This window comes from Sparus aurata, chromosome 6, assembly GCF_900880675.1.
Source record: "Sparus aurata chromosome 6, fSpaAur1.1, whole genome shotgun sequence".
In the NCBI taxonomy this organism is placed as follows: domain Eukaryota; kingdom Metazoa; phylum Chordata; class Actinopteri; order Spariformes; family Sparidae; genus Sparus; species Sparus aurata.
Window position 1 is genome coordinate 15001055 of NC_044192.1, and position 24188 is coordinate 15025242.

General features: G+C 39.4%; 1 protein-coding gene across 2 annotated transcripts; it reads right to left on the bottom strand.

The window, feature by feature from the left end:
- Window positions 1-6823: 6823 nt before the first annotated feature.
- dctn2 (dynactin 2 (p50)) lies at window positions 6824-23065 on the bottom strand. 2 transcript variants are annotated; one of them, XM_030420761.1, is made up of 15 exons: window positions 22827-23063; window positions 22435-22503; window positions 19654-19659; window positions 18684-18780; window positions 17759-17820; window positions 17432-17530; window positions 14853-15013; window positions 14182-14335; window positions 13898-13963; window positions 13604-13642; window positions 13293-13370; window positions 12602-12673; window positions 10628-10730; window positions 9467-9558; window positions 6824-7667 (listed from the first exon to the last, which is right to left on the bottom strand). In XM_030420761.1, exons 1-15 carry the CDS (start codon window positions 22860-22862, stop codon window positions 7581-7583), a joined length of 1221 nt encoding a protein of 406 aa, XP_030276621.1. In that variant the 5' UTR covers window positions 22863-23063; the 3' UTR covers window positions 6824-7580. The 2 variants fall into 2 exon arrangements, with proteins under 2 accessions (XP_030276621.1, XP_030276622.1); XM_030420762.1 differs by lacking the exon at window positions 19654-19659 and having other exon boundaries at window positions 22827-23065.
- Window positions 23066-24188: the final 1123 nt, after the last annotated feature.

A 24188-nucleotide genomic window follows, 5' to 3' on the forward strand; every position in this document is an offset into this window, starting at 1 on the left:
AGCAGCAATTGTGATGCAGTCATAAGACGGCCAGGACGAATTTGGGGCGTATGGGAGTCACATGAAAGGAATGATGCAATGCTTGGCAACCAATTTCTAGCTGGGGATAACACCAGCAGAATCAGAACATGTTTTATTAAACAGTGTTGGCTCTAACTAAAATCTAAAAATATACATATATGCATGGATATCTAATGTCGAAGAATTGTTTGTTTCCGGAACACAAAAGCTGAATCGATTTTCTCACGAATTGTTTTATCGTAGTAGTAAAAAAAAAATAAAAATAAAATAAAATAAAATGTGCTCATGTTACGTTTACGTGCTGATGTTGTTATTCATTGCGTTGGCACTTATTTTCACCGGACTTTGTGATTACAGGTGCCAGTCTCAAGTTTGTCGGTGGCACTGAGATCACACACACGCGCGCGCACACACACACACCCTTGATTTCCCTCCATAGCCTAATCCACCACGAGAAGCGAAGGGGGAAAAAATAACAAGCGGTCCTTCCCCTTGAAACGACACACTCCACCGGGTCAGAGTGATTCTGGAGGACAGTTGTCTTTTATTTGTCAGGTATTTGTAATATGCCAGAAAGAGCGCACATGTTCAGAGTCATATTCTCATTCATTTCATACCGCGCGCTCTGTCACAGCTCCGCGAGATATCAAAACACGCCCGGCCGGAGGAGCGTCTGTGGCGCTGGGTGTAATCCAACACACTGTCCGCCCTTTATTACTGTCCGGCTGTTATTGATGGAATTCAGCAGAATTCCTCATTATTGTTTGATTTGATTAATAAAAGAAAAACTTTTATTACCTGTCATTACCTCTGATCAGTGTTATTGTTTTTATTGCATAAATTATAACTGATTCATTTAGCTGTTTTTACAATATATCCTTAAAATACAAGGTTGAATTCTACTAGAATAATACAGGCTGACACATCACACCGAAACACTTATTTCATAGGGATGTTTTGATCATGTATAGCTGATGCAATAGGCTATAGACGCTATAAATATATATGGTGTTTACTACATATAGAGAGAGATATTAAAAAATGTAGGTCCCATTGAGATGATTTCCCCGCACTTATGGGATTACTTTAGTCTATTACTAATAGTCTTTAATAGCTATACTGTCAAAATGTTTTCATTATTTTGAAGGTGTTTGAATGTGACGCCACCTTATCGATGAAGCAAGTAGCCTACATTCGGATCATCACTGATGAAATGTTACCATAGAAGAAGAAGTCACACCTATAAACTCACTGTTGTTCCTTCAGTGTCACATTTACACATATCCATATGATATTTGGAGATCTGCCTGTTGTCAGTGTGAAATGAAAATAAACTCACATTTAAGATCATACACACAACAAAACTCCTTTTTATCAAAGTCAAGTGAGCGTTAAAAACACGGGTTCAACGAGGTCATTATCTCAGACACACACCGTGAGCCATAAAGCACACGTTCCGGTGCCGCGCGGTGAGCTTTAAGAAGGTAAACAACGGCGACAAAAACAACAACAACCAAAGTGACAATGAAGTAAAAGCATGTTTCATCATGTTGCGGGCTCCCTCACCCCGCTCCTGACACTTTTCTGCCCTAATCCCAAACTCAGCACACACAAACTGTTTTACCATGCGCGGCGCAACGTGCACGGCGCTCCACATGCACAGCCCCATAGCAACAGCGCCAAGCAGCGAATAGAAAGCTCAAATACTGTCTCTAGGACCCGGGTTAAAGCGCTGCAGGAAGCACCGTGAACACGTCACGACTTGAGTGGCTGTTGCTGAGTAGTTCAGCATACTTTCTCTACACCCCTCCCTTCCCCTTCCTCCCCCCTCCATCCATCCCTCCCCTCTCCACCCGTGCCGTCTGTTTATTTTGTCAGTCCCTTCGTCTGTGTTGTATTCATTATAAAACACTGTTTACAACCTCAGATCTGGGTTGCTTGCCTTTTTTTTTCTTTCTTTTTTTTTTTTGTCAGTGTTTCAAAATAGTCTGGCCATGATGGTGACTGTTTTCTGATTTGTTGCTGATAAAAAAAGTAAATCAAATAAATGATGTTATTGATAAGATATATATTTACCCTCTACACTGTTATTGTCTTGTATTTATTTTGTGATTTTTGTGTGACACTGAGTGTAAACAAGCACTCAAACTGACGATGGTCTGGTCATGTGGATCGGCTTTTACATAAGATTTAGTCAATACTGATGCTTGTGTTTGGAGATATTGGTTGCTATGGTGTCGCTGTAATGTTTTTACCTGCCCTAACTCAATCTATATAAATATCTATTTGTCCGCCTTGTCATGAATAACTGGATAAAATTCTTTCTTCATTGATATTTTTAGCATAATTCCCACACAGCTGTCACATCATATATTTTTTAAACAAACACAAACTCAATTTATGCTCACATAACTTTACCAGAGTGTAAAACATGACAAACAAGTCAAACCAGCCCACATTTAAAATGATTATGACTGAGAAAATTGGACTTTAATCCTAATAAAATGTTCGTGTGGACAGGAATGTATTTTTCCTCATTGGCTTGATCGTTGTCGTGCTGCCACATCGCTTCAGAACGAAATGCTGTTGTGTGAAACGGATCCAACATTCAACAATGGGAGGGGTGGAAAAGAAAAAATGACGACGATGTTGTTAATGTTTCAAGTTATCATCTCCCCCCCCACCACCACCACCACCAAAAATAAAAATAAAAATAAAAATCAGATTTTGTTTTCTTTTGTTTTACAGGCAGAAAGAGTCTGGGGAATTTCCAGCCACCACACTTGTCTTTTTTTCATTCCTGTGCCCTTGGTCAAAGCTCCACACCCAGTTCCCCCCTGTCTCTCTCACACACACACACACACACACACACACACACACACACACACACACACACACACACACACACACACACACACACACACACACCAGCTGTCGGAATCCTTCCCTTCTCTGAACTGAGACCAACTGATACAGCTGTTAACATGTACTGGTGATAAATCCTTTTCTCTCCCTCTCTCCCTCTCTTGGCATGTCCTTTCTCTTTGTTTGTTTGTTTTAACTCTTTCTCTGTCTCCCGGACAACCAGCAGAAAGACCTCCTCACCTTTATCAGAAATTCTGGCCGCCGTGCGATGAGAACTGGGAGAGAAGTATTAAAAAAAAAAAAATCTCCTGCTTTGTGTGTGAAATTAATGGGATTTTTAAACTCAACAGTGGCAGTGACTCACGGGTGAGATTCTAACAGGATATTTTGCCAACAGTTATCACTAACACTGCTTTTTTTCTTTCACCTTTAGGTCCCCGTTGATGCTACATTCATCTCTTTTACCGATCCCCATCTCAGCCGAGGAATCTCGCAGTTCTCTATTGTCTGTTGACGCCCATTGATCGACTCATTTGCATTTTATTTCCTCAGAAGGGCCCCCCCCAATCTATCATCTCATTTTACAGAATTCCCGCACAGCAGAACAATACCTTAATGACCATAAAGTTAAAAATCATCAGAGCCATCCACTCGATAACCTCTCTCCCTCGTCCAGATTTAACAGCTAAGCGTCACATCCACTTGTTGAGATTTCTGTGTTTGGAGCTTCAGGACGACCTTACAGTCAATCTTGTTACTCAGTTAGTCAGTTAAAACCCTGTTTACCTCTGAGCCTCACCTCTCTGTACTCCGTCTCCACCTTCTTCTCTTTTTTTTTTTTTGTTCCCCCATTCGCTACAAGCCTCACTCTGCCCCACAACAGTATCCATCCCATTTTACTCCGCTTATCTCCACCCGCTCCGTCTGTCCTTCTCTCCGCCTCACTACAGGCTCCTCACCTGTCCAGACCCATTGAGGAAAATTTGACAAAGTGATGCGGAGGCCCCTTGTGTGATTAGCTTTCTCTTCTCTGCAGCATATTATTTTTTTGCTTTCTTTCTCTGCTTCTACTTTTAGCTGCCTCCCATTTTATTTTCTTTATTTCATTTCATTTGTCCCAAAAAATGGGAAATCCTTTTGTTAGCTCTGTGTTAAAGGTAAAACACGGACATTTCCCCAACATTTTAATTAGCTCAAATAGCCAAACTCAGTGCCTTTGGATATTTTCTTGATTTTGTCTACATTATCTAAAATATCTCAGTATTAGTACAACACAGACAGCAGCGATTTCTTCATTTCTTGGCACCGACATGTGTGTCAAAGATGAGACGTAAAAAGGCAAAGGCATATAAACAAGCACGAGCAAGAGACTGTGAGGCATTAAACTTTAAAAAGCCTGTCTGAACAGGTGGGTATACTGGCAGCGAGACACACACACACACACACACACACTCTCCGGGCTCTCGCTCCATCCTTTTTTTCTTCCTCTCCTCTTAGTTTCCCCTCATATCGGGACCAGAAACTGAGATTTTGGAGCAATTGGTGCTCCCCACGGCCTCCTCTGCGTTCAGCTGCTCTGTGCCGTCTGAGGACTTCAATATTTACTTTGGCCAGTGGAGTGAAGGTTGGTGTGGGCTCCATATAAAAATAAGTAGCTGTGATTTCACTGTAGAGTTAAGAATGATTGGAGCTCAAGTGTCATTCCTGTTACTAAAAGGTTTGTCTGAATACATACCGCTCTTTTTCTGGGGGGGGTCAGTATTATCATTCACTCACTGTCCTCCCGTCCTCGATCATATTCAGGGCCACACAGTGAGCTTCAGTCTGACACAAAATGTCGTTTATAACAAACATTTTGGGCTGACCTCTTGGTAATCTTAAGTTTGTAATTGAGCATAAATGCGTCTTAACATAATGGCCTTCTCGGGCTGACCCTATCCAGCACACCCAAAATAGAGGGACAAATGCAGTATAACATGATATACTGTACATGGTATGTCTCTGTGCTCATCTGGGGCATTCCCTTCTAAGTTGGAGCTCTGGATCTAATTCCCTGCAAGTCACACTTGATACCTCCTGTCCAAGCAGGCCAGTGGTGAGGTCCACCCACGTTTAGGGGAAACACAAAGCTGCTCAGCACTTTGTGTAATCTTTACTCTTATAAAAGCAGATATAGGCAAGAAGAGGCAGCTATAAAACTCTGATAGAGTAAAGGAGAAATCAGCAGCGATCACGTATCATGTCTAATTTGGAGCAGATTTCAACAGAAGTACACAAGTCCAAAAAAAAAAAAAAAAGGCTATCCAGCTGAAGAGGGAAAACACTATCATGAAACTGACCTCTGGACTACAGCGGGCTGTCTCTGGATGACTCATCAGAACCACCTGATCCTTAACCTACTCTGCGTTAACCTGTCTGGCTTTGTCACTAATACCATCACCTGACACCTAACGAGAGCCAGCTTTTCGTTTTAATGCTCGTTATAAACCGACTAATGCCAGATGGATTTGAGGCTGACCTCACACAGAAATTCATTGGGTGCCTTGTGTTAATTTGCTCGGTGAATGATGGAAGTGTTGGGCTAGTTTTACTCAGCTGTATGTCTTCATTTGCTAGTTTTACATAACTCTTGTTGTGTTTGCAATGAGAAAGGAACATTTGCTGTTTAACATGTAAGGACAATGGTCTTATTGAGTATCAGCAACCAATAACGTAGAGAAATGAGGAGTGAGAAATGGGGAATGATGGGCGATAAAGGTTCTTAGCTGGACATAAACCAGGGATGGGTCCTTGTTAGAGCTGTTGACCACCAGGCAACCTCAAGTATTCAAATAATTCTTGAATGTAATTCTTTACATAGCAGGCGGTGTCCGAACATAGCTCTTCCAACCATTTCAAATCCAGTTGGTCAAGAATGTCAAGATACTCTTTCAAGGAAAGTGTGAAACGTGAAGTGAGAAAGTGCTTTCACAAGTTTTTGCCCCCTCGTCTAGGCTGTGATTGAATATAATCAAGTGCTTCATTACAATTTGAAGTACTTGTACTTTACTTGTGTATTTTCTATTTTCTGCGACTTTATGTACTTCCACTTGTCGGAAGGCACGTAGTACTTTTTACGTGATAACATTCATTTAATGTCTTTATTTAATTTGCAGATTGTGTGCTGCTAGGAACTATTTGATCACTGGATGTACGTGTCCTGGTAAATCCATTGCCTCCATGCAATTTCGTTGCTTGTTTCTTTTAGGTGACATATTAAGTTGTTTGTTTTTGGCTTGTTTGTTCTATTAGGTGCAACTTTCTATGCTGCTGATTTTAAATCTCAATGAAAAAAAGTCCTGGTAAAAGAAAATCATTTCAAAAATCTATATATTAGAAATATGTGAAAGTATGGCAAAGAACTTTGCATTGGCAGTATTTCTGAAAGCTGAACGCCAGGTTGACTTTTTAAATTTTATTAGATGCTGTGCTGCCACCTAGTGTTCATACATGGGCATAACAGTTCCTAACAAGACTTAAAACACAAAAGAGTATTTTTTTCAAATAAGATTTTGAATACCTGTATACCTGTTTCCCTGATTAGGGATTAAGATTTTAAAATGTGTTTCATGATGCAACATGTCACTATGTAAAACATAATTTTACTTGACTAAGTTTTGTGGTTATGTTTACGCATATCAACAGTTGATGACTCATCAACTTCCATGTAATCTTTCATCATCCCTACATTCATCTGACGTTTTCAAACTGTTCAGGTATCTGCCCAGACATGTCTGCATAATCAACAAACAGACATGTCATTTAGGGATATGGTAAGGTTAATAAAACAATTGTATCTTGATTTTTTTTTTTTTTTTTATGAACTGGCCGTCTATGTCAGCTATTGAGAAATCATTATAAAAAGGGATCATCTTATGAAACAACAAAAGAGCCAAGCTCATCGCACTTTGTTTATTGATCAGTTTCCATGACCACAGATGAACAATACAGTTGACTTGTAGGCAATGACAAAGCAGATTAAAAGTTTGTCTGTGGTGTCCGGTCTCAGTCATAATAATATAGTTACAAGCGACTGAGCGTGAAGAAACAATAAGGTACACAGGCATATTTACAAGCTTTCCTTCCGTGACTTGGCCCTGACACTCGCACACACGTGCTCCTGCTACAACACTAGAAGACAATAGATCTTGATTTTGATTTCTATACAGTCGACAACATTTTTAAATGTGTCATCCAACAATCCGACATAGCTGTGCTCCATTTAATTTGACCAGAATATACAGTACAAATCCAGTATAAGTGTGAGGTTCCCAAAGGATTGGAGGAATTTATTATATTTCATACTAATAATTATAAAAACAATCCAGTCTAAAACTCAATAAGCTTAACAGGGGACTGCAATCAGTGGCTTGTAGAGTTGACAAATGTGTTTAAGGTTGATATCAATTTGATGGAAGAGAAAGGAAGATGAAAGGAAGGTGGACAAGAACATTTGGTCTCCTTTTTTTTGTTGTTGTTGTAATTCCATCATTTCCAACTTTCTAAACATTCCACTTAGTGAAAAAAAGGCAGAGGCAAAGTAGAGAGCAAGAGAGGGATGGCCAGACAGGACAGAGTGCTCTCTGTGCTCTCTAGCCAACTCTTTTGTGTCCATGTTCTAGACTCTCCTGGACCGGTTCAAATTCTGCCACCGTTTAGTTGGAGAGCTTCTTAATCCTCTGATCTAGCGCTGCAAAGTTCTCTTCTACAGCCACCAGGTTTTCTTTCATTGTCTGTTGGACCTGGGGGGAAGAGGGGGAGAAAAAAAAAGCTCAATTAGGTTACAAGAGAGACATACTGATGAGGCAGAGGAGAGAGAAGTGGCAGGAAAGAAGCTGTGGTGGAGAGAATGAGTTGAGGGGAGGCAGGAAAATATGCAGATAGATAGATGAAGATATAGAGAGGTAAAGAGTGGATACTGAGTCAAGATAGTTTTTTTTAAAGGCAGGAGTTGGGTAGCCAGCAAACTGGTTTAGAAAAGTTGGTTTGTACAAAAGAAGTTATATGAGCTCTGGGAATTAATATAAAGGCCTACTGGTTACTTAGCTGATACAAGTAGTATAATCAATCGACTGAAAATTAATTGCCAACAACTGTAATAGTTGATTGATTTAGACAAAACAGTTTAAAAAACAGCATTTTAGGAAGTGATGGGCTTGGTTGTATTCTTTTGACATTCCATGCACTAAATGATTAGTAAAAAATAATTTTTAGGTTGACCAAGCTTGTGACAACAATGGTTTTACCCAGTACACCGGGCTTTTTAGAAGAAAAGACACTCGCTATCTGTGAAGCGCTGTGTAAATTTGTTTATTTAAAACAGCGACTGTGTGCAAGTAAGTATTCCACCACTTACAGCACAATGCTCATTTTCATCTGTTTTCCCTGGGCGGTAAATGCTAATGTAATCAATACAGTGCTTGTGCTGCGGCTTTACATTAAAAGCATTTAACTGGTGAAACACAAGATGACATTTATCTTGAAGTCAGTCAACTCTCCTTACCACCGTCACATTATACTTGAAATGTGACTCTTGCTACTCTATGCCTCAAGTCTGCGGCTTGAGCTGTGTGTAGCAGGTGAGTTTGTGACTTTAGCGTCCTACGTCTGACTCTGGAAATTTAATCGGTGTATGCCTGAACACCAGGTAACACCAACTACTGTAGCAAGCCTAAGCCCTATTGCATTATATTTATGTAAATCTGTCATGGATGTGAGGTCAGGTTCACAGGGAGTTAAAACATACAAAGAAATACTGGGAATGCTGGAACTATTGAGCAATGTTGATCCAGGAGGTGACAGAAAAACTGTGCTTGCAAAAAAAGAAATGACATTTTCTGTGAAACCATTGGAACATCAGATCCAATGATCTTCTGAAGCGTCACAACACCACTGCAGAACACAGTCTAGTCTGCAAGTCTATGAACAAATAAGACCAAAACTTTTATGATTTCAAAGTTGAAGTTTCAAAAACACACAAAAAAAGGAAACTTTTCTTGTCTGCTTTTTCCATGTAGCTAGAAGCCTTGACCTGTGAAAGCACAGGTTGAGTATTGACTGAGCCCAAAGGAGACTTTAGACAGCCTTAGTCCTTCTGATGGGCAGCTGCACTTTGTTACATTATTACTTTTGGCCTAACAGAACACTTCAAATTGTGTTAGAGGACACTTTAACCAATCATTTATTCCCCAAACAATGACTGCCAAGCAGTTAGGTTTGTGAAGTTTCTTTTCTTTTCTTTTTTTCTCTAAGCGAGTCTAATGTTTTCCGTCTTGCTGTGAAAGAACGTCTGGAGAGAAGAGGCTACAACAAGTGTTCACTGGGTTTCTAAATTTTTTAAATAATGCCTTTCAGTGTCTGACAATAGAAAGGTTTATTTCCTGTCATGTGATTGCTCATTCATTCACCACACATGTTTATCCACTAGCCTCATCTCAATGGTCCTATGATTGCAGTAGATCGCACACGAGGTGGACATTGATGTGGCCAAACTTGTTCCACACTCCAGCATTATTAAAAAGACATATCGTGAACTTCCTACCTGTGTTAGCAGAGTGTTATTGTCCTTCAGAGAGTTGTTGATCATCTGCTGAGTGGTGTCCAGGTGGGTCAGCAGCTGGCCAAACTGCATGGCTACGAGTTGATGGGGTTGGATGAAGTGATACCCAGAGGCAAGACCGTAGAGAGGATGGCATTAGTTCTCAAATTTACAGTTAAAAAACTTGATCAAAAATGTAATGTGTTTGCTCTCTGCCAGAAGAGATAAATAATCTGAAACGGATGAATGACTGCTCGACAGATTAAACTTTTTTTCTTTCACTTGTTTGCCTTCGTCTGTACAGAAAGATCAGGAGAGAAAAAATAAAGTGAATGCAGCTAAACCTTATCGAACACTTTAGCTGCAGACTGTGACAGATCGGTGCGAACACAGTCTGGATGATAAATGACCTCTTTCAGCTCTCAGGAATGAATTATCAATACAATCTATTAATGCCAAGGTTCTGCTTTCATGTGCTAAATAATAAAAAGATGATAATGTGCATCTCTTTCTCCCTGAGGGGGTGTTTAACAGTATTGCCAGATTTAGTCTAATTCCATTACCATTCTCAGGCTCCCTTTCAGTGATTTTTTGCCCTTTGTTATAATAGAATGCCATGGTTTTGGCTAATTCCATTATCCGTTTGAATCCAATTTTCGCTTAGTTTTCATCTTTTGTCTCACACGCGTTCCCATTGCAAATGCAAATCTTTCAGGCCAAGTATTACTTCCCAGCACAGACGCTGCCTGACACATGAACCAGGGGTTCACACCCTGTTATGTTCTGTGGCTACATCCTACATATTTTGAATCTTTAATGCCACTCCCCACCCCCCACTAACCTACATACATCCTCTCCTTGAACTCTCATGGGTGTCATTTCAAGGTTCTTCTCCCACATAAAAGAACATAAATTATCCAAGTTTTCATTGTTATCATCACTACTGGGGTGAAATTTGCCCCTAGAGCAACATTGTTACAATATTTGAACCAATTACTCAACACCAGAACATTCATGTATTGTTATGGGGTAAAGTTATATGATAGTAAACTCCTTTAACTCAATAGCTCATATTGTCCTATTGTGGTTCAGAGATTTATGTGAGGAAACATAACAAGTCTCAGGCTGCAGCACTGCAGAACAGTTTCCATTCCTGTGTGTTACCTTGCTCGTGCAACTCCTTGACAGCGACAAGCCTCTGCACCACCTGAGGTATAGAAGTGGACATGGCATCCCACTTCTGCACCACGTCATAAAGCTGCGACACCTGACACATACACAAGCACATAAAATACCAACATAAAGCCTTCCAGATGAATTAAAAAAAAAGAAAAAGATGTTTATTCTATCCAAGGTCACGGTTTTGTCCTGTGTTGCCTGATGCAATAGTTATTATTGTACTGTACATATTACTAATGCATACTGATAAACAACTTCAGACAACCTTGTCTATGAGTAATACTGTTAATGTGACAATCTGGCTGTGCAGTCTACATCTGAACAATGTGGGGTCTTTCTTGTTTCTGTGTACATCTCCGCATTTATTGTTACAATACACAGAAACACCTCAATTTAAACTTCATAATACTGTGGTATTATATGTAAGGTTATACCAGTTTTAAGGTATAACCAGGGTTCGTACACATTTTTCAAGGTCAAATTCAAGCACTTTTCAAGCACTTTTAAGGGTCATTTTAAAGATTTTCCAGCACCTTACTGCTGGGGTAAAATACGTATCTAAAGGAATATAAATACTTGTGATTTTTTTCTTCACTTTTTATCACAATTATGTACATTGTATTATGCTGTAAACATCTAAAATTATATTCTATAATAGCAAAAACTTCAGAAATTAATTATCCAGTGTGATCCCAATTTTGTAAAAGACACAGAGTTATAATGTCAAGCACTTTCAAGCACTTAAACTAAAATCCAAGCACTTCTCAGACCTTGAAAACACAACATTGAAATTCAAGCACTTTCAAGGATTTCAAGCACCCGTACGAACCCTGTATAACGTGGTATCAAAAATCTATCGTTTTGACCGATCATAGTGTTTAGGTGCTTATGCAAGGTATGGAACTCTATTGTATTAATGTTTCTGAAAAATACACATATTTAAAGTGTTTTGTGAGATTACATTGCTTTTCATTCCTCTAAGGGTCACTGTAACAATAACAATTATTGTGATATACCATGTAACATGAAACGGTGATATCTTCTCAGGTTATCTTAACGTGAAAATCTCATACCGTTGCAATCCTTATTGAATGCCACAAATATTACTTGCATTGCTTGATATTTGCCCTTTTCATTTTCAGCTACATTTTATTGCTAAAGATGTGTGTGAATGATATGCTGCTGTTCTGACTATTAGAGTCTCTTATGGACAGTTTACTATTGACTAGGTAATGGTTTGTTTTGTTTTATATGTTTGACTATAGTTGTGTTACTTTATTTTTCTCGGTCTTTGTATGCCGTTTGGCAATATGTGAATTATAACACTTGTGTGTTTCTATGAAGTAAATATAATCCTTCTTTACATTTTACAAGTGTTCAAAGTAAACAATGTACAATAACCTTATGTATCCAAAATAAACCACATTGTCTGACTTTATCATTCACCCTAATTATATCATTAACATGTCCTGCCCCCTTCTGGCCTTTTAAGGGTACAGCACTTTAGAACTATTGATGTCTAAAGCACACAAGTACTTTGCATTTAGATCATGCAGACTTCAAAGGCAAATCTAACATGTAAAAACGGAAGAAGTTGCATTTATTACCGACTCAAAATTCCCAAGCCATTTGTTATAGAAGGCACTAAATTCAAATTTAACTTATGATGCTCTCCACTGTTTAGTTCAGCTGTCAGAGCCAGTCAACTATTAGTTAACGTCTTCTTAACTGATATGTTGTCACCCAGACTGAACTATCAAGGTTATCACCTGTGACGCTGCATAATTATTAGACATATTATACAACTTCTTGTCTCTTAGGATCATTGGAAATCTTCCATCTTTAACTCTTTTGTAACTGAGGATTCACAGGTGGTCTTCTAAGATGCCGTTTTGTATGAGAGCATCTGAGATGATTACTCGATTAGTGTGCACTGATGAATGTACAGTGATTACTAACCTTGTTTTGTGTATCAGCGTCTTCAATCGCCGCCTTGTGTTTAGCAATCTCATTCATCTTCCCGAGGACACTCTGAATGGGAGGGTTCAGATACATAACAGAAAAAAAAAGACAAGCATGGATTAGGTTAATATCAATACTGCGGCACATTGACAGTTTCTTGCAGTGGGTTCATCATAAGTCAGTCAGATATATGGAAAACTGGCATATTTTAAAAGTTAAGAAGATACATTTTCAAAAGGTTTATCAGCACTTCACAACAAAACAACTGAACTATTCCTTTGACTGAGTTTTAATAACCATCCAGTGCTAGGGGATGTTTCAAAAAGAAAGAAAGAAAGAATAAGCTATAGTAAATATTATATATATATATATATACACATAATATTTACTATAGTGTATGATATTATATTATATAGTCAGAGGAAGGGCTGACATCTTGTAAAGGAAAAAGCAGTCTTTTTTTTGTGTTGTTACTTTTTAGTTTAGTTTATTTGATAAGGGACAATACAAAAGGCTTCCGAAAATACTGAATATTTCCCATAACACAACAAACTCACATTTCAGCATTCTTTTAAAAAATTATGGTTTAATCAGTTGTAATCAAATTACAACTGATTATTTTATTTCTATCAAAAGCCTCCATTTTTCCCTCTAACGCTGTTCTGTATGCTGAACATGGATTAGTTACCTGCAGTCTGGCCTCCACTTGGTCCAGAGTTGCAGAGTCCAGTGCACTGACCCTCGCCTGCAGGAGCTCTATGGTGTCCTGAAACAAACAGGCAAAAAACACACACACAAGAGTTATATATAAGTTTGCAGACAAAACTTTGTGTCCTTGCTCTTACCACTGGCACAGTAGGAATAAACAAACTTGGAGGAACTGATGTCATCTTTGAAGTATGACCCAGTTCTCTGGCTGCACATCAGATACACAGTGTTATGAATACAGACCCAAACTCCATACAGTGTGTTCCCAGAAGAAAGTAGCTGACTTCTTACCATCAAACTGACTCCTTGTACACCAGCACTAAGAGGTCCCTGCAACATCAACACAAAGAGGGAGAGGTACATTTTAACAAGACGCAATGAAGCCTCCCCCGTACTTTACATAAATCAAGTGCAAGATTTTATTTCAATTTCACTTTGTGGATCGTTACACAGCAACAGGAGCATGAAAATTCTGCTGGTGTGAGAGTGAAAGAGATAAACAGAATTAGTGTGAATGAAATAGAAAGGTTCTGGAGAGAATGTGTGTGTGTGTGTGTGTGTGTGTGTGTGTGTGTGTGTGTGTACCTGCTTGTCTGATCCTGAGCCAACAGCGATCTCCAGCTCAGCAAGACGCTTCTCCAATTCCGCCATCTACGGGGACAGAACAAGGCAACACATGGCTGGCAGTGACAACAGCATCCCACGAGACACACATAAAAACGCCCACGCACACACCTTCCTGCCTTTTGTCCTGTTTATTGCCATCAAACACTCTGACATTTATCTCATGAGAATGAAAACAAAAAACACGTCTAGCTGATCATACCGCTGAAACATGCGTTCACATCCGAGACATTCTTCCACTTTACCTTGGCAGACTCATTGAATTTTTCCTGCTCTGGTCTGCTGTGCAGCTCGTAGAGTACGACTCCATCTGGGCCCTTAGCTGAAGCCGTCGGCTTGCTGTCTCCTGCAGAGCTGCCACGGCTGCCCTTGGCCGCTTCCAGCTGGGTGAGCAGACGCCTGCGGGAAAGGAAGGAAAGGGAGACACAAAAGGATTATATGCTCAATATTGTTATCTGCCCCCATGTGCTGCTGTGCCCTCTTTCTCTCTTGGTACCAATCTTTTAAGGCTTTGTTGTAAACTGTAAAGTTCAAGGTGAGCTTCGATCTTTTTTACAGTTTTCAACAATATGTATTCATCCTGTCTGCGCCTTCCCTCACCTTCTCCAGTTTTATTTCCCTTCCTCAGTCATCTGTCCATCTGTTTCCCCTAGGTAGTTCACTCAGATCAGTAGGATTTATGTGAGCGACTGATACCAGCTGTACTGCCTTGCCCTTATTACTCGCTCCCTCCTTATGTCTGGGTTTTAGTCAGAGGCTCAGAAAAATGAATTCCCCTGCTTTTGCCTCAAACCATCTCTGCGGACTACCTCATTTTCTACAGTAAGGCATCTACTTTTTCCATCACTCTATCAGGGTCTGATAGTTTTGGGCTTCAGGTTTCAGTTTCAAGATGCTTGTCGTCTTCTCAGCTCACCTGGCCAGCGCTCCATCTGGATCAGCCAAGTTGATGTGTGCCTGTGGTCCCAGGAGTGAGTCGAGATGGGCAGAAACCAGCTGCTGTTTGAGCTGGGCTGCCTGCTGGGCAAGAACCACCGGGGTCAGGCGCTCCTCTGCATTGCTCTCCTTTGTGGCAGTCTGCAAACAGAGGAAACATCGGGATCATTGAGTAACTGAGTTCTATGCAGCAGTAAACAGCAATGCAGTGGTGGACGAAATCAAGCCCTAGAAGTCTGTTTCTAAGAACATGCGTCCCATGACAAATCATAGGAAATTAAGGAAAATGTTTTGAATCCATAAACATGCACACTTGCACTAGACATGTAAATTGTATTTGTTCTAACATTGTGTTTCAGATAGAAGAGAATTAAGGGGTGTAATTAAACCTGGGATTAGATTAGACGTTGCAGCTAACCACAGGGATCTACCTAAGGGTAACACAATTAAATAACAAAATAAAACTAATTTGAAAATGATTTGGTAAGTTTATGCAGAAAGCTTTAGGAGGCTTGAGCTGCTCTCCCTGATATACTTTATTAAACTGGAGCGGTTTTTTTTGGCTGTTCATTTTTCCTGATTCTCTGCAACAGAGGCTGGCAAGGGGAAAGTTATTTGGAGTAATAGTGGGGCTAGGTAATTAATAGAATTTAGGATTTTGGCTTCGAAAAATCATGACAGCAAGATAACTGAGATAAAACCATCTCTGATACGCCTGTTTTGTGCCATATTACGTATCAAGTGTGTCTTTTTCCTTTACAGCAGAGCATTTTCATTCCTTTCCTAAAAGCCCAGAGTCATTCTCAGCCAGGCTGTGACACGTTTAGTTTGGCTCACTACACTCAAGTGAGCAATCGTTTGTGTGAACCACATCAGGACATCCGTCACTTATGATGCACATCTCTCCTTGCTGTTACAGTACTAGCTTGGAGCATCCAAAGAGGATGAGAGAGTGTATTTCAATAATCCTCTGTCACATGTTGTACACATATATTAAAAAAAGTCTTAATGTTTATATCATAAATGCAAGATGTATGTATAAATCCAAAGTCAAAAAGTTACCATGTTATATCAACCAAAATCGATTTATCGGGGTAGATACCAATACTGATCATTAGTAATCCAAGACACAGATAAATGGTGTCTGTAACCATTGTATTTTTGCAGCAAAAAATACATTTCAGCATCACAATTTAGAAAAAACAGGAATTTAATTTAACTAACAACAATTTATGCAAGTTCAGTATATCTACTCAAGTACAAGTGAGGCATTGAGTACTGGCTATTGAGTATTTATATTACCTCCTACTTTGTATTTCCATTTGTCACTTTGCAGATTCAGATTATTTAGTGTTGACAGGCAATTGCTTATGAATTGGAACCAGTCAGATAGTGCTGTCGGCAGGACACTGAGTGAAATCACAGAGTGGTGAATACAGACAGACGCAGAAAGAATGCACCAGAGCCGAAGCAGCGTGTTTTTAAATTAACCTATTTTATAAGCAATCTGACACAAAAAAGGTGGCTATCCATAAATCAGAAAAATGCTGAATATCCACACTGATAATTGGTCAGACTGATAATCAGCCCATCCCTAATCCTGATCTCAATACTGACCAAAATAATGGTGATTATGATTTTTTTCCATAAGTCAGCAGACAAAAACAGTCAAAATTATGAGACATAAATTGAAATAAAATGCCAGAATCTTCCTTAACATTGACAATAACAAAGCAATGCAATGGCATGATATTATATAGTAATCAGGCACAACTTTGGACACACAGTTAGATTTCTGGTGTTCTCCCTGGTCTATCTGAGTGGATAACATTATGTTCTCACTGAAGCATGCAGCATTTGACTTTCTCATTCACTGCTTTCACCCTGATGAATAGATGAACTTAACATGAGAAAGTCAATTGCTCCACAGAGGTCTTTCATACGCGCCATTTAGAGGTTGTAGCAGAGTAGCAACTTGTTCCATAGAGTCAGGCTGAATATTCTGCCATTATGACCTGCAGGAGCTAAAACCCATGGATACTGTCACAAAAACTGCCAATATACATGTTGAATTAGAATTTGTGGTTGGAGCAGGCCCTGCTCTTTTCTAACCAAGGTAGTGGCATCCAACATTTAATTAGTTTCTGGGCTGCGGGGTCTTCCTAAGTCTTGAAAAGCAATTACCTACACTGGTTTTAATCAAAACTCATTTTCAGGGTGAATTGAAGCTAAGCTTTGCATTGTATATTCAGGTCTGTAGTGCAACAACAAGAATTGGACATAAATATATCACCACCCAGGATGTCCTAGCTACAAGCTTGCACTCCGCTGACTGAATACACAATGATGTGCTCGAGGAACTGAGTGAAGGAGAGTCTGGCTCTGTGAAAGGTGACTGAATTTGTGTGCAGACAGGAAGATAAAGGCCGGATAATCACAGAGTACCATCCCTTGCCAAGTCCTCTGGGCAAGGGGAGAAGTGAGTGTGTGTGTGTGTGTGTGTGTGTGTGTGTGTGTGTGTGTGTGTGTGTGTGTGTGTGTGTGTTGCCATCAGTTCACCTGGATGGCATCCACCTCCTGAGTGAGTTCCTGGATCTCGTTCACAAGGCGCTGGTACTTCTGCTGGGGCGTCTCCTTCACTCCGCAGCCCTCTCCGAGCTGAACAAAGATGAGAGAGGAATTGTATGAATAGAACACAAGACCAAAATGAGTTTAATCCAGAGAAAATGGCCTCAAGTCCAACAATCACACAAAAACATCCCTTAACTCTATCAGAAAACAGTAAGTGAAATAAAAATGTAAACATGGCAGTTACCCTCAACTTGGAACATCTTGTAAGAGAATGAAAAGTTAAAACTGAATTTCTGCTGAACAGAATGTACTCACGATTTCAAATTCTCCTGACTCATAGCCCACTCTTCTGCTTTTACTGATTCTGTCTGAGAAGTCTGAAAAAGAGACAAATGGGCTTTAAGAAGACAAATAATCAAAAGGAAGGATCTGTTGAATTACACCTGTAAAGGAGCAGCACCTGTTGACTTTGTCTGCCAGTCTTGCATTTTGCAAAGAACAATTAGAAAATGTCCTTTAACCTCCTGTTTTGATAACTATGTAGAGTTTATATTGTTTTACATAAAAGCTTATGTAAATATTTTAGTAATGTTTTATATACTGAGTATTGAAGCTAATTTGCAGTACAAGACCGATTTAAGTACCACCCAGTTGCCAGTTTATTAGGTACACCTAGCCTAAAAATGATAAATTAATAAATTAACTATAAATTAATGCAGTTTGACACAACAATGTAACAATAAATCCAACCTTTATACATTTTTTAACTGCTTTTTGTAGTGCATTATACTAACAGGTGTTTCCATCATGAAATAGTTAAAAGGGTCTATGTAATGATTTGTAGCAATTTACATGTATCAATCACTTTTTTATTGGGCACATAAAAATGTGATTAACGTGACATGAAAAATAAGGCCTTGCCCGTCTCTCTCAGTTGTGCGAGCAAGCCTGTGGACGATTTGTGGAAGTTGTTTAATGCTGCTGGACTGTGGATTTCTTTGTCGAAGACTCTGGTAGTTTTTTCCTGCGGGAGTCCAAAGGATGGGACTTTCCTCACCTTCTGAAGTGACTCTCTCCGCTCCAATAACAGAGAGCACCAGTAGCTAACCTGAATTTAGAAATTGATTCTGCTGAAATAAACTAATGTTTTTTTGCAGCACAACACAGTAGTTCCACAGAGCCCCTTTGAGGAAATAAGTAAGTAAAAAAATAGTTATTTTATCATCCACTACCAACTTACCAAGTCCTTTGGTGGTGACGTGCTTGTCTTTGAACTTGTCATAGGCTGCGTTAGGGTTGACCACGATCCTCTCCACACTGTCACTGCAGAGCTCCTCCTGTCATTTAAACACCATGAAATAAAATAAGATTATCATAAAATCATAAAGGGCATGTAAGACTAAACAGAAAGCCAAGACTTAGAAAATGAGCCTTGGCTTACTGAGCCAGTCAGCCAAAGGTCTCAAAAGCCCAAGGTAGACTTGAAATATGTTGATAGGTTGGTAAGATCCGAGAAGAAATTCTACACTTGATCATTGCCCCAAATATGATTTAAAATGATTATAAATTATGTGGTTAAATCAAAGAATGTAATATTGCTTACCAAGGTCAGATACCCTCAGAAATTCAAAGTCATTGTAGCCATTAATCATGAAAATTCACAAGAGCTTCAGAGCCATTATCTTTGGCCAGATTATTTCAATATAATTTAGAGTACCAGCAGGCAAGAGACAAATGCACAAAATTAAATATACCCCAGCCATAGTTTTACCATGGCCTGATTCTAGACTCGTAAGACCATCTTTCAAAAAATATGTCGTCCATGTGTTATGAGTCTACTATGGTAAAAATTAATGTTGCATGAATCTAAAAAAGCAGAGCCAAGGCTCAAAGACACAAACGCTTTCTTCTCTAAATGACGTTTTTTTGATTAGTGATTCAGGGGAGCACAAAAAATGTGAATCATTTAATCAAAACTTCCTAGTGATTGATTATGATGAGCTAGAAGCTATGGGTAGGATTAAAAACACCACTGACAGATACAGATAGATGGCATGAGTCCAGGACTCACAGAGACTCAGATTAAAACACAGACCGAGAAAAAACACACAGAACACAAGACACTGACACAAATGCAGGGAGGAGGAGTGAGGAGGAGGAGGAGGAGGGGGAGGAGGAGGAGTGAGGAGGATGGTTAGTCAGGCTCTTACCAGCTCCTTGGGTTTCCAAAGAGAGTTAGAGAAAGTAACGGAAGAGCAGAGGGAGAGAAAAAAGTAGGGAGAGGGAGAGAGAGAGAGAGAGAGAGACAACACATATTAATGTGGTTATCACATGCCATGCACACAGCAGGAACAGTTGGCCGGGGGAAAGATAAGAAAGAAAGCAGTGTTCTGAGAGTTGCTGCTAAAACCCTGGAGAAACACTGTTCACACTGCTTCTCGTGTCTCCAGTTCTTTCTCTCTTTCCCGATTCAGGGTGGTAAGATGTTCCATTAACAACAAGAAGTTACTTTCTCCTTTGATACCTTACTGTTATTTATAATGCAGTGCGACTATATGCTCCCATGGAGAGCATTATAGGTCTCACAACATTAATGCTATGGATGCAGGGGATTGGTGGTTTAAAGACAATCGATGAGTAAGAATGAAGGGTACATGGCAGTTTAAGAAGTTAGGAAGCTTAAAAGGCAGGAAAACCGTAAAAAATGCATTATGGTACAGAAACTGAAATCTATCATACAAGTTAGATTTTTAACATGCAGTTCATCTAAAACCAATATGCTAGACTAAACCAAGTAGTTAATTAAATTCACCCGAGTCAAGGTCCATATACACTGTGTGATTTGCTGTGCCAGACACAATAATGATAGCGTTGGTCATCACCTCAAGATGGTCGCAGATCACACTGCAAGTCACTGATCACTGATTTAGAGAACAGGTGACCTACTAAGGTCCGTGTCAAAAGTCTCAGTGTCAGAAATTTAGGACCAAATTGTCACTGTGACTTACAACTGAGCTACAACTAAAATCTAAAAACTAAACTAAATAACTTAATGTGACGGGATACACTGAGCCATGTTTTTTTTTTTTGGCAAAGAAACACAAGGCTAGGCTGTGGTGCTAAAAAAAATAAATACATTTAATGGCGGCAGATGTCATCTAAATCTGGATCAATCATGTCTGGCCAATTTCTGATCCACGTCAGTTATGGTACAGATACCAATCTGATGCCCCCCAACGTGTACTGACATAGCACACACTGTCAAACACAGCATTGTACGTGGATTATGTGTAAGTGCTATTTGAGGCAAAACAAAAATAATCTTTTATAAATCTGGCAAAAAAGACAATGTTGTGGAACATTAAAGTGCCAGCACAATGACCAAAGCTTGTTTTTGTTTGTTAAATTATTATTATTTGGCTCAATTTTCAAAACAACAGTGCTGCAGATGGTTTGCGGGAGTTGATGGCGTGTTTCTGCTTGCCTTCATTTGCCTCATTTACATCATTAATGCTATGAATCAGCAGTGATTCACAGAAAAGCCTGACGTGTCCCAAAACAGACAACATACAGTCATCAAAGGTTTTTATTATTCTACATGCATCTGGCAAAGAGTGACAATGCAATGAACCTGCAGGATGTTATCCCACAGTGTATAGGGACCTAAAAAGTCCAGTTAGCCAGAATAGTGATGTTAGGCAAGAGGCAATGGTTAGAACATGACAGGTTAAAAGGGAAATATCTTAAACAAATAAACACTTTCCCCTGTATGTGCTTCACACTCACACAAACACACGAGCCTTCACTGCTTAGTCAAAGCATGACCCAGTGAAAGAGCAAATTAAAATGCTGTTGAAGAACTATCAATCATTATTCCCTTAAAATAGTTTAAATGAGCAACACAAATAGGAGGAAAAGAATCAATTCCTTGCACTTCAAAACAATCAAAAATTGATGAATTACAGAGCACAAAAAGGGTCACTCTGTCGATCTATTTTTCATTTCATCAGCCCAATCGATAGAGACAGGAAAAGTGGATATGGAGATTTTAAAAACGTGCATAAAAAGCATGGCATTAAGCTGACTGAGAGTAAAATGGAGCCAGTCTTACTTGTACAAACTATGGTCCCAGGAGGGGTTGGGAAGAGTCAAAACAAGGGCAAGGGTTTGGGAGGAACGAATGTGGAAACATGGAAGGGAAAATGCCAATTAGAATTCACTCAGCTGGTCATGTTTAAAAGCAGTGTCAGACCACCATCCCTCAATTGTTTACAAAATGCTTACTGATACCACAGTTTTAAAAAATCCTATACTCTAGCAATACAACCACCACCTCTGAACGACTGCTTAACATTGCCCTTAGGTAAAAGTGAGAGTCACAAGACCCTCATCAGGACAGAGTTAAAAACATCCACAGCACATCATGTTCCTTGATATTTTAATAAAAAAATGGTGCTTGGGTGACACTTGGGAGAGAGTTTTTCATTTATTTTACTATAACTTTTCTACAGGAATATATCTGCAGATACATTAGTATGCATAATTTGTAAAAGAGGTTTAAGCAGTAACCTAAAACAAAGACATATGCTTTTCAGGCAATAGGTGGTTATAATCAAATCTTGCAACTTTAGGATGATAACAGGGGTGATTACAATTTGCCTAGCAGAGTTAGTGAGGACAGCGTAAATACAGTGACCGATTAAAGTGAACTAGACAAATACCAGCACATTAAGTGACATGAAATTGCTTAAGTGCACTGATATAGTAACGTTACCAGTACTTTGCCATGTGAGGAGCAATATTAGGCCAAGTAACTGTGTGGTTAGCCGTTTAATTGTGGCAGGGATAATGCATACGGATTACAATGAAGAAATCACTACCGTTATATCAAGTGTATACACTTGTTAGGTAGCCACTTTAGCAACTTATGCAGCGACCAAGCTAGCAGTCTGCAAACGGACAAATCCAGTGGCTTCAAAACGTCCACTTACCGACTCAAACTGAGCCTGGTCATCTTCTGGAAGGTCACCGGTCTCGTACACGTCCGGCTCGTTAAAGGCCTGTTGAAACAATAAGGAAAACAATATAGCACAGGGTCAGATATCCAGTTTATTGTCATTAGCCTGGCCAACGCCCCGGCCCATTTAACAAAACGTATTTGCTAACATTTGCTCTCTGGTGATTTGCATCACGGGACACAACATTAGCTGAAAAATGTATCCAAGAAAATATAATTAGCAACGCTAACTCTGTAGTAACTGCAAACAATACGCAGACAACACAGTAAACAGCAGAGACGTTAGCTAACCTAGCTGTCAAAGCCTGTAGCTAGCATTGCCATATAGCAGTATAGCTAATCTGTCTGCTAGCGTTAGCCACTTACAATTCCTGGCAAGTTTGCGTATTTAGGATCAGCCATTGTCTGCGGGAAGCAAAGAGTAGACCAACAAATCTCTTTGGAATAAAATAACAGTTCTTAAAATGTGCAAATGATCGATGAACCGATTCAAACTGTAACAAAAGCTAACGATAGATGAGCCAGCAGTCTCTCAGCCGGCGGACGTTTTACAGGCTGATGTGGTCACTGGCTTGATTTGACAGCGTGTACGTTGGGTTTGTTGAAAGCGCGGGCGGGTGGGCGGTGATGTGCTCGCTACATCAACGGGAAAACGCGAAACGGCCTGCCGATACCGACGAAACAAACACACCAGAGAAAGTGGAGCGTCGTTACGCATGCGCACCATTTGACCAATACGATCTAACGGCCCGATTTATGTTGTTTAGCATCTTTTTATTTGATTTTCTTACTAAACACACGGTTTCATGTTGCACTCGTGATACATTTCATACATAATCTGCTTCAGTAACAACATTTTCTGTCGTTATTTTCCCCAAAGTATGTGGCAGACGCGTCACACGGTGGCGCTAAAGGTACAAAAAAAGAACTCAATCAATGCGCCGAAGGTGGTCTACTGAGAAGATGGTTCACTCTGATGGAAAAAATAAATAAATAAAAAATCATGTAAAGTGGTTGTTTTTATTCCAGTAAATGCTGAAATTAGTGCAAGTGATTAATCAGTGTGTTACAGTATTTTCCCTATAACTGCTTTGTATTTATCTGCTCATAAAGTGGGCACCTTTGATTTTTTTTAACTTATATTGTACATCTATTTTTTTATAAGGAAAAATCCTGAAACACTGTCAAATGAAATAACTCAGTTAAACCTCATCTATGCTTAGCTATAATTGCCAATATATTGCATTTCAAATGATCACTTTCTGTCCATCACATTCAGCATAGTACATCTAGATCTACACATGATCTCTTAAGACATTTAAAATAGATCCAGTGAAAGTCTTATTACCTGGCAACCTGGTGGCAGTTTTGTGTACAAAAATGTGTCTGGGAAACATCACAGAGAAGCTGTCACATATATATGATTTAATGAGCTGTATTGAGAAATCAGCTGCACTAATTTACATTGGCATGATGATATTTTACATAACTACTAGCCGATAACTGTTTCTGCTAAGTAATCATGCGATTGGGTAAAGCATCGTCAAATTTGTAGCTTTAGGCTACTTTAACGATAGAAGTTGTCATCAAATGAAAAATATAAGAGCAGTGGCAATACAAGCTTGTATACAGAACAAGACAAACCAGTGCACTATATATGGCATGACATTTTCAACATTGTCCTCTATTTCTTGGGGTGAAGCCTGCTACATAAATTGCTTGCCTTTG

What these genes read in the sequence shown, in the direction of transcription:
- dctn2 (XM_030420761.1), bottom strand. Translation starts at nt 22,862, where the DNA reads ATGGCTGATCCTAAATACGCAAACTTGCCAGGAATT. An exon ending in ACGCAAACTTGCCAGGAATT is followed by an intron (nt 22,504 to 22,826) that starts GTAAGTGGCTAA and finishes TTGTTTCAACAG; the next exon opens with GCCTTTAACGAGCCGGACGT. An exon ending in ATAACACTCTGCTAACACAG is followed by an intron (nt 7,668 to 9,466) that starts GTAGGAAGTTCA and finishes TCTTCCCCCCAG; the next exon opens with GTCCAACAGACAATGAAAGA.